This window comes from Mirounga leonina, unplaced genomic scaffold, assembly GCF_011800145.1.
Source record: "Mirounga leonina isolate KUSES-001 unplaced genomic scaffold, KU_Mleo_1.0 Mir_174, whole genome shotgun sequence".
NCBI lineage: Eukaryota > Metazoa > Chordata > Mammalia > Carnivora > Phocidae > Mirounga > Mirounga leonina.
The window spans coordinates 36,042,675-36,054,076 of NW_023270451.1; the positions used below are offsets into that span (position 1 = coordinate 36,042,675).

General features: G+C 40.0%; 1 protein-coding gene across 1 annotated transcript in view; it reads right to left on the reverse strand.

The window, feature by feature from the left end:
- Positions 1-6,468: 6,468 nt before the first annotated feature.
- POLR1F (RNA polymerase I subunit F) overlaps positions 6,469-11,402 on the reverse strand; it is a 138,284-nt gene continuing 133,350 nt past the window's right edge. Inside the window, exon 4 of the mRNA XM_035020711.1 lies at positions 6,469-6,973. Coding sequence (XP_034876602.1) covers positions 6,760-6,973 — 214 coding nt within the window. The 3' untranslated portion in view covers positions 6,469-6,759. The remainder of the gene's footprint in view (positions 6,974-11,402) is intronic.

An 11,402-nucleotide genomic window follows, 5' to 3' on the forward strand; every position in this document is an offset into this window, starting at 1 on the left:
AGATCAATTGAAATGATCTGTTTCTATCAAACAGATCAAACCCAAACTGGAGGCTTAACGCTTCTATGAAAGTATCTTTACTGGGGCGCCTGGGTGGCTCAGTTGGTTGAGCGACTGCCTTCGGCTCAGGTCATGATCCTGGAGTCCCTGGATGAGTCCCGCATCGGGCTCCCTGCTCGGCAGGGAGTCTGCTTCTCCCTCTGACCCTCCTCCCTCTCATGCTCTCTGTCTCTCATTCTCTCTCTCTCCAATAAATAAATAAAATCTTTAAAAAAAAAAGAAAGTATCTTTACTTACACAGAGTGAATCTGACCTTCTAAATCAGAACAGCAGATAAACCAGAACAGTTCTTTAGCTTCTCAACTCGATAAATACTATTTAAATCTGAGAGTTTGGAAACAGAGTACCAAGATCCTTAAGAACTGGAGAAGTACTGAAGCCAGCCCCACTCCAGACTGACTTTACAGAGGCCAGGGGCAACTAGTGAGAAGGACAACTTCTCACACTGGGAGGACCTAGGAAATCTGCATCTGAATTACAAGTCCTATGCAAGAACTGAGTTAGGCCTGAAGGGTTTTTTAGTTTTTAAAGAAAAAAACTGAGAGGTTTAGTCTGCCCTATTATAAAAATTACCTCTGCTGAGTACTGAGTAGAATTTTTGCCTATGTTTGTCCATAGTTTATGCCATAAACTACTTTTCTGGTCATTTGGACACACCAGATGATCCTATGATTCCCTTTTCCTCATGATTATCTTCACTGCTACAGACAGATATCATTAGAGTCAAGAATTTGTGCAACTCCTGCATTTAATTACTTCCTAACAGCTTCAAAGCAGTAGTTGTACTGAAACTTCACTCTTCTCACAGTGTGAAGTGCTTGGTTTTGTTCTATCTTACACTTAGTCAATTTGGAATTCTTATTTTAATGGTCCTCCCTTAATTCCTTATTTATTCAGGCTCTCCCCTCCAGGGTTTTACATGGTTAAAAAAAAAAAAATCATCTAGTTGCTTTAGTCTCACCTTGCTTTTCTTCAGGCTATCTCTATTATAGTTTGCTGGACCTATTTAAAACCTTTTATGCCTTTATAAATCAGGCCACTTTTCACCTTGGATTTGTGGTTACTAACTTGTCTATTTAGGTAAGGGATTCAAAATATCCCTCATATCAGCATTTCACCAATAAAAACCTCATGGGAGGCTTTGATTGCTTTTGTGCAAGAAAAATTATAGGTGCAAAAGGCTTTGTTTCTTCTTGCTCTCATTAGTGTGTTTAGTGGTTAACCTCAAAGAAATAGCAAAATATAAAGGAACTAGTTTTAAAAAAAAAACTGTAGGGCGCCTGGGTGGCTCAGATGGTTAAGCATCTGCCTTCGGCTCAGGTCATGATACCAGAGTCCTGGGATCGAGTCCCGCATCGGGCTCCCTCCTCCTTGGGAGCCTGCTTCTCCCTCTGCCTCTCTCTCTCTGTCTCTCATGAATAAATAAATAAAATCTTTAAAAAAATAAATAAAAATTTTAAAAAACTGTATGCAATTGAATCGTTTTACCTATTCACCTTTATTTTTTTCTGTAGCCATCTTACCCATCTATACCTCTAGCACAAAATACTGTGCTTAACACATGATCGGGACTCAATAAACCTATACTGGATTGGTATAAAATGAATCAATCAGTATACTATTGATATGTAAAATCATGTACTAAATTTCATGAAAGATAAATCAAGATTTTCAGATTTTCCTTCTCAAATTATACTCAAACATGTGATCTAATGAGATTCTGGGACTGCAGTCAACAATGAATTCGGTTGTAAAATCTATAATTCATTGGTCATCACTAAGCAAATTGCTGAGACACTAAATCATTTTATAAATATACACAGCGACAACTGTGTTTATCTCTCGTTTCCATGAATTGGTCATGCAAACAAAAGATCTGCCTGGACTGTTTTGTTTCTTACCATATAAACTTGAAGTCTTGAGCCTTCCAAATATGCCTAATGAGAGTTCTTAAGAGTTATAAGGTCCATGAGTAAATTGTTAAAAAATCTAATTTAGTAAAGACTTAAAATAGCTATGTTTTAAAAGATTGACTTGACCAGACACATACACACACACAACCACTCATATTGAACTATTCCATTTATACAAAATGTCTAAAAAAGTCAGAGACACAGAAAGAAGATTTAGTGGTTGCCTGGGGCTATGAGTAGGGACAAGAATTAACTGTAAATGGGCACAGGAATCTTATTAGGGCAATGGAAATATTCTATAACAGAATTTTGACGATGGTTACATAACTTGGCAAATTTACTAAAATTTTTCACACACACATTTATAAAGAATGGCTTGATTAAAATGTTTTCAAATATGGTTATCTCAGTGAGGATACAATAAAATGTACTCAGTTTAAGCTTCTTATATAATTTTTCACTTTCTTTTTTCCCATACAGTATGATAGAAACAAGTTCTGGACATATGTTATGGCTTCCTACATTTGGGGATACATGCCTTGTCATCCAATTTTTACCACTTTACTGGAGAACTCAAAATGACAGTGACCCAAATATTCTCTAGAAGGAAATGTAAAATCTATGATAAACATCATTCATGTTTATCTTTATCACAGCTCTGTGTCCCCAGAACCTACTGTGGTGTCATGTACATGGTATACACTTTGTAAGTATCTGTTGAATGAATAAGTGGAGAACTGCATGAATGTATAGCTCCATAATAAAGTTGTGGCTTCTATAGCAGAATATCCTATAAACGTGGGAGGCTGTATTAAGTAATACATAATCTGCTATTTGTTTTGGTTACTTTATAGTTGTTTAAGATTAACACATAACACGAGTATTTCACCAAACATCACTTTATCTGTATGCTACTATTATGAAATATTATTTTCTTTCCCTCTCAACAACTGAATATTCCCTCCATGGGAGGCGGGTAAAAATAAGCACAATGTTCCTCAACTTGCAAAAATACAATGAAAAACCATTTTTACAATCACAGAAATCATGGGTAGTTATATGTTCTGATTTATTCATATAACTATGCTGGAAAGACCTACTTGCAATTCAGCTTTTGGCAGTGGACATTTTTAAGGAACAAAATCAATAAAAGTCAGGGTGCATTAAGGAATTTATGGATCAAAGGCATTTTGGCATAAAAAAGAAATTAATTCTTTATAACCTGAGTTTGACTTATGATAGTCAATTCTATTGAACTAAAATGCTATATTTAACTCAGTCACAGAGTGCTAATTTCATAGTCCCTTTCTTTCCCCTAGCTGTTCCTGCATAGTTGTTAGAGGTACTTAACTGCCGTTTTCCCCAATAATTCAGAAACTGCAATGAATCAAAACCTCTGTATGAGTGATTGTAGAAAATGGCAACATATAGTTTATGATGTAGTGCATCCTTATTCCAGTTGTTTAATGTTGGGAGTAGTTACCCCAGAATTTATTATGCATGACTATTAGACAATTGGTTTCTCTCACTGGATACCAACTTTAAATCCATGGATGCACATACCACATACATACACCTCTGCACCCACATATAACCCACATACAAACATGAATATATATGGTCACACCAAAAAGCTATAGAGTATCTATGGCAATTGTAGTTGTAAGTATGATTGATTAAAACTTCAGTGTTATGTTCAAACTAAGAGACACTACTTTTGAACACAGAATGGTTTTTCATTGTTCCGTCCTTTAAAAATGGATATCTTGTGGGGTGCCTGGGTGGCTCAGCGGGTTAAGCATCTGCATTCGGCTCAGGCCATGATCCTGGGGTCCTGGGATAGAGCCCCACAATGGGCACCCTGCTCAACAGGGAGTCTGCTTCTCCTTCTCCCTCTCCCCCTCCTTATACCCCCCCCCGCTTGTGCTTACTCTCTCTTGCTGTCTCTCAAATTTAAAAAAAATGGATATCTTGTGAGAAAATTATGATTCAGATTCATACATGACCATAGGGTGGTAGTAAGAAAGAATGCATCTTCTCATTTTATATGTGGTACCATGGAGAAAATTTAGGCATCATTATCAGTTAGTAGTCAGTGACTCAGAGATACTCAAACTTACACCTGTCTGTCAACTGAGATCCTTAATAACTGCACCTATCACAGTGAATCCATTTGAAAGTTTACTTCTGGAAGTAGTTCCATAATTGGAAGCTCAGTGCTCAGCTCATTAGCATACTGTCTGGGCAGGCTGCTAGGAAACAGCTGGTAGTTGCTTTCTGTACCTTTGATCCTGTGGCAGAGGTAAAGAGTTTCTAAAACCAAGATCCAGCCTCTTATTTGCAATCAAAGCCTGCCCTGGAGGCCAAATGTGTGTAGTTCAGCTGCCAGAACCACAGAGGATTTGCCATGTGTTTTTCACCGTGGCAATTTCTATCAGCAGAGTTTCCACTGGGTGCTGTGTTTTCATTTGAGAGGTTGATAAGGGACTGTACTACAGCCATGACCAAAGTCACCACATACCTAAGCAGGGCTTTCTTGCGACAGAGGTAATCCAGCACGATAGAGATGCATTCCTCCCTTCTGTCCCCAGTGGGCGGAAGTACACCAAGGGGAACATGTCATGCCCGGAAGACAACTTTTCAGCACACTGCCTTCTTAGGACCTGGCGGAGTCATTAGTTAATTTACAGCACCAAGCAATTCCCTAACACCTTGTTTGATAATGTCCGCTTCCCCACTACACTGGAAGCTCCTGAGGATAAGGGCCATGTTTCTGGTGTTTTTTTTTTCTTTTTGTTTGTAAGAGTAAACACAGAGCCTTTAGCAAAGTGCTTAGTGCATCATAGGAAACTGGTACTTCCTTGTTGAAATTTTTAAACAGTTTTGTAAGATACATTTGTGTGAATAGGCACTTAACTGACGTTCAGTTAAAAACTCTCTGCCTGTTACGATTCTTGAAGCCAACTCGTGTAAAAAGAGCCTGATTACTGCTGTGTAGATTTGGTGGTATTTTTATTCTCAACAGTCACCAGCTTGTTTTTGGAACTTTCAAAATAATGTCTCTACTGAAGGCCTATTTACAAAACCCGTTCGTCTGTTTGACTCGGCGTGAAGGCATTTCTTCTTTCTGAGATCACTGGGGCCAGTTAGGAACTAACTCTTTTTTTCTGCATACTCCTTCGGCCTGGGCTTTAGATCTACACATTTTCGATTACCTAACCAGTTGAGACTGATGTCAGCTCTATCTCAGTTTATACTTAAGAGTAAGCACCCCATGTCTGCAGCTTGCAGGAGCCAGAACTCTCTGAAGCACCATGCTCACTTAGAGTAGTGGCCCTTATTTTCCTCTCTGAGTGGCCCTGGCTAAAATGGAAAAACTTCTCTCAATGTGAGCATCAGGTCTAAGATGTGCATTCCCTCCTGGGAACAGAACTTCTCCTTGTCTTAATTTCTGCCCAGGTGACCGTCGGCCCTCAAATCTGAAGATTGTTATTCTGAGGATTTATTTGGCACTTGTGAGGTACTGACAGGGTCCCCTGCACTGAATAAAACAGAGGAGGCAACATGCTTCACTTTCCCACTGGCTTAGCGTTGAGGTAATTATGGTTCTGGGTTTTGTGCATGTTTGGAATTTAAAACTGTTGCTTTGTCAGTGTGTTGATTTTATGGTCAGTCTCAAGAGTAAGTAGATTTCAAAAACATAGCCAGTTAAGAGGAGAGTTGGCTGACTGTTAGATAGAAGTATCTGGATAATAGTAGTATGCGTCCCACAAGATGGTTCTGAAAGGAGGGCTGTAATTGACTTAAGCCCGCTTTTGCTGCCTGTTCTTTTAAACATGTGGTTGGAAAGCCTCTTCTGGTCTCTTAGCTCAAATGCTCAAACATATTCTGTAACAGTCATGCAGCCTAGTCCAACACAAAGAAAGTATTGTACTTCATCACTCGCCTAGGTTTTTCTACAAGATCAAAAGTGAAAGCTATTTCCATTTGAATTGGAAATATGCAGTAAATGTTTTCTTGATAGAACTTTTAAGATTTCTCTGTGCATTGTAAGGAAGGAAAAAGTAAAATTGGATTGTATCCCCTTAAGGCAGAAAAAAACAGAATAAAATATTTTTTTTCTGGCAGTGTCACAGGTTAATATCAAAAAGACTATCAAACTGTTCAACTGCATAAGGGACAGTACTTAGAGATAGGAAATAGGATTTAGGAATATAGTTAAATCTTATAGACTGAGAGTTTGTAATACTTTCAACGAGGGTTTGCACTGTTTAACTTAGAGGGATTCATAAAAGAAAGAGTTGAAAAATCAGCTCATCTTGTAAAGACATTTACAGAGGGTGTTTATGTGACTTAAGAAGAAGAAGTGAATCCAACATCTCTTAAATGTGTTAGAAGGGCCATTTTCATAACAGCAATTAATATGAAAAAGCCAAACATTCCTAATAAGGAATTTATTAGAGAAGGTTTTATTGTATAATTATAATTTGTAACTAAACAAATGTAACAGAAACCATTGTTTGACCTCAAAGAATCACATACAGCAATTACAAACCAGCACTTTGCATTTTGTGTCTTCCACACCCTCACTTCCCCTGTTGATTTATAGGTCCCAGCAACAACCCCAGGCACAAAGCAGAGTAGGATGAGGGCCATCGACCTGGTGTAGTCATTTCTTTTTTATTGCAGTGGGCCCAGCATATAACGATACGCCATTAGGAAAGGAGAGCTGAGAAGGAGTCGTGAGGATTTACAGCTGCATCGTTCTGCCGTCTCTCATGTGGATTTAGGACCAATTGTATGGTGGAATCTGCATCTGGGAAAGAGTCCAGGGAGACTGACCATGGCTGCTGGAGGTAGGGATCTGGTGAGAGAAATGCAGGCCACGGCTATGGAGATGAATATGGAGGGCTGAGATCCCAGGAATCCATGCAGGTACTTGGGAGTCCTCAGTGTGTATCCCTGGAATGGGCAGGAGAGTATAGTAGGCAGAGCATCCCCTGAAAGAAAATAGGAATGGGCCTGGAGCTGGTGCTTGGAAAGCGGGAGGCTCACAGCATTCGAAAAGGGAGGAACAGAACAAGCAAGGCACATTCAGAGTTGGGAGAAGCTATCACAGACCCTAACCCTGAACCTATGTCTTTTATCTCACCTTGGTCTAGGAATCATGTCCATTTTGAATGAAGCCAGGGGCAAAGTCCTACAGTGTCATGTGCCTGGCACATTTGGTGGACAAAATAGGAAAGAAAGCCAGGGGAACCTGCACCCTCCACTAGAACAGGACAGCTCAAAGCAAAAATTTTTTCTTCCTGACGTGTAAAGGAGAACCTGTGGGCAGGAGCTGGTCTGTAATTCTCTGTTCTATTCAGGACATAGTGTTAGGGGCTCACTTAAAGATCATGTAATAGAACACAGAACAGATGTACCTGAGAAAACATTGTACTCTTGTTTATGGGTGAAGACCTAGCAAAGGGCTTCTCAGTGAAGACAGACAGGGTATTGCTCTTTGGACACTGGTTGGCCTCATGAATAGTCTGCTGTAAGTGTGATAACTCATCAGCATCTGTAGATATTGGCCCCTGCTCTTCCTTGTACCCTTATGCAGGAAATCCTTGATAACTGCTTTTGATAGTACAGAGTTTATCTTCTTCACATCAAGAAGAACCTTTTGAATATTTTCATAAAAGTCCCATATTTTTAGGAAATTGTGGATTTCCTCATTAATCCAAAGATGAAGGAGTTGGCCTGCAAGGGAGGCATCTTGAAAGCCTTCAAGTTACATCTTGAGTGATTCTCAGGGACATGCTTTCCATTGACAGGGCCACGGCCAGGCAGTACCGAGGGATGTGAGATGATGAAGTCTTCACCTGACAGAGCAGAGATGCAGTCTCCTCCTAGGATTTAATGTTATCATTTGTGTGGTGACAGGTCAGGAAACCCCAGCAGGCCTAAATGTTGTTCAGGTTCCATATATTGAATGTTACTGAAAATAGAGCAGACAGGCTTTGATGGTGTAAGTAGTGTCCTGGAGGACTTGCTCTGATGACTCAGGGACATAAAATCTACTCCTGGTGAAAAGATACTTGGTGTTCATGCGGTCACCATGGCCACCTTTGCTGAGACAGAGGGCTGCCAGGAATAATGGCCCAGGCTCCATCATTCCCAGGGACTGCCCCAGCCTGGGGCTGGGGAGGATGACTGAGGTTGGGACAGTGTGTTTGGAGAACTCAGTAAAATGACTTAGAGGGTGCTATTAACTGAGGGTCCTCTTTTTCCTCAGTGTCTTTTTTACTTTATGAAGAGTTCTAGTAATTTCAGCCTGACTTGTCACTTCCACTATTATTTAAAAATAAGTGATCTTTTTCTTTTTTAAAAAAATTTGTCAGAGAGAGAGAGATAGCACAAGCCGGGGGGAATGGCAGAGGGAGAGGGAGAAGCAGGCTCCCCATGGAGCAAGGAGCCCAATGCGGAACTCAATCCCAGGATCATGACCTGAGCTGAAGGCAGACGCTTAACCAACTGAGCCACCCTGACGTCCCAAAAATAAGTGATCTTTTGATAGGAGCTTATTTCTTAAGCATTTGCCTGTGAAAAGATGAACAGTTAGCTCCTCACTGTATTGAAAATCAAAATCTAAGATTCTCAATCTTAAGGACAGAACTGGAGAAATACATATGCAATGTGAAGTCTCAGACCAATACCCATGGCTTGTTTGAAATCCAAAGCAGAAACACGTTCCCAGGATCAGGGATTTTGTAAAGAAATATTAAGAGGAAAGGCAGCATAGCACAGGAATTAAGGGCAGCTGCTCTAAGAGCAAAGTACCAGGATTTTAATCCCAGATGCCAAATTTAAAATTGTGGGATCTTCTTTAAGTTAGTTGGCCATGCTTTGCCTCAGTTGTTCTTTCTGTAAAATGAGGATAATAGTGACATCTACCCACAAAGTTGAAAACATTATTTGACCTTTTCACTGTGAGTTCAAGTCTGATTCTAAGAGCCTCAGGCTCTACTTGTGACTCTAGACTCCCATGTACATCTACAAGTCCATGTAAAGGCAGAGGGAATAAAGTGAAGTACCAGCTTAAGTGACACCAATGTGCATCCTATTTACCAGTTATTTAAGGAGTGAAGTGGTTCTCCATTTAGGGAGGGTTATTTGGGCTCAACAAGAAGAGTCCAGTGTTTAGTCTTCATGGAATCTTAGATTGTCTGGGTTTTCCAGCTCCCTTTTGGAATGTTATGCTGTTGTCTATTACTTAACCAAAAGGGTTTTGCCAAACCCAGATCATTTGGAAAATAAAAGCAAAGCTCCAGACAAATATTAAGACAAGAGTTTCCAACTGGTTTTGAAAGGAGGAACTCACTTTTCACTTTTCATTTCTCAGAAAGCTCAAATAATGCATTTGTGGGGATGGGGGGAGGTGGAAATGGAGGGTTATTTAGTGGGAGAGGAGCTGGTGAGGGAAAATTGTACTAGTGAAGTCCATGACATGGTGGGACGGTGGATGTGGGAGGAGATTTAAAAGGAGAGGTCCAGAAGAGGTACCATATCATCAACACTGGAAATATTGGTAGTTGTTTCAGGCATTGAGTGGGAAATGGAAAGTGGAAAGTGGCAGTGTCACTTAGCTTGGAAAATTGCCATTAGATTTCTGTCTATTGGATGGGCAGACACTTGTCAAACGTATGCCAAAGACTCCGAAGTCAGAAGACACAAGATGAAACTAATTATTTGAGTCAGTGCGAATTGAGGCATTTGGATAGTGGGTAGAAGAATGTCATATGGGTTTACCAATCTGAGGCTTATTTGCTTACTTTAATTTATTGTTTAGTGTTGTATAATTAAATTCTAAGAGCTTCTGAGTATGGAGAAATGGAGGCATGCAGAGTCTGTAAGCTAGGAGTATGCATTACTGTTGCATTTCTGTAATATAGTTTTATTTTAAATGTGGCAAAATAGCTCACAACTTATTTATTTTCCTAAGGTATGCCTTTCTGTAAAGTGAAGTCCCCTTTCTAATAATGCCAGTGATACTGGATTCCAATATTATGGCTTTTTGTATCAGAGGTTCTTAAAATAACTCTGTAATCTAGTGACTTTAAATGATTCTACAGTCTAAAATGACTATCTAAATAATATATTTATAATCTAAGGCAAAGATTCTAAAAAAAAATAACAGAGATCCCAAACTGGTGACCTTGTGGACCCATACAGTTTTATGAAGATTCAAATCAGTTATAACTTTTAAAGATTTAAGGTTTCCCTGAAAATGCAATTCTCAGCTGCTTTTGAAGAAGCTCTGTAGGCTGTTTGAGCACATTCCTCAGTGCTAGCAGGGATTCCTAGCCTGTACCGTCATCTCCCTGACCCACCTGCTTTTCTCATTCACCTTGTCTAGCCCCGGGTGGCATCTGAATCCAAGACATCTGACTCAGACTTATCTTCAGGATACTTACCATTAGAGTCTTTTAAAAAAAAATGAATCGTCAAAAAGAAATGAAGTAGTGATACATGCTACAAAATGGATGAATCTTGGAAACATTATGTTAAGAAGCCATAAAAGACAAAAAAAAAACCAAAAATAAATAAAAGAAAATATGTGAAACAAAAGAGAGAGAGAGAAAAAAAAAAAAAAAAGGAATGGGCTAAGTGGTGGCCCTAGCATCTGGCCTCCACATCTAACCAAGACAATTTTCAGAGGCAGCAACGTTTGGGGAATTCTCTCTTTCCTTTAAGCTTTTCAAACTGTTTTCATCACTTAATGTGAAATTTTGAGGAAGGCATTTTGCCACTGGAGTCAAAACCCCCGAAGTCAATAAGACAAACAAGCAGATGAGATAGTACTGACTGAAAGTATGTGAGTAGATATCTCTCATAATCTTCCACCATCCTGAATATTGACATGTGCCTGTTGCAGCAGGGATTGTCTGCCAGGGGGGCAGGGACAGACCAGCGGTGCCCAAGCCCCTGAGGTATTTCTCATGCTGGCTGTGTTGGGAAAGATTCTGTACAGCAGCTTCAGAGAAACAGTCATGTTTGTGCTTTAAGTCATCAACTACTTTTTTATGCTGTACTTGCTTCCAGAATGTTTAACCGGAAGTTGTGGGATCCAACTCTTTTAATGTAGACGGGGGGGATGACCAAGACCCCAGAGTGGTTAAGGACACTCGGGTAATACAACTAGAAAAAAAAATATTGAAGAGTCAGAATGACTGATATGAATGATATGGATTTTGCTTTTGTTTCTCCCCCTCCCTACCACTCCCCTCTCCTCCCCCTCTCCTCCTCCTCCCCCTTCTTCTTCTTCTTCTTCTTCTTCTTCTTCTTCTTCTCCTCCTCCTCCTCCTCCTCCTCCTCTTCCTCCTCCTCCTCCTCCTCTTCCTCCTCCTCCTCCTCCTCCTCCTCCTCCTCCTCCTCCTCCTCCTC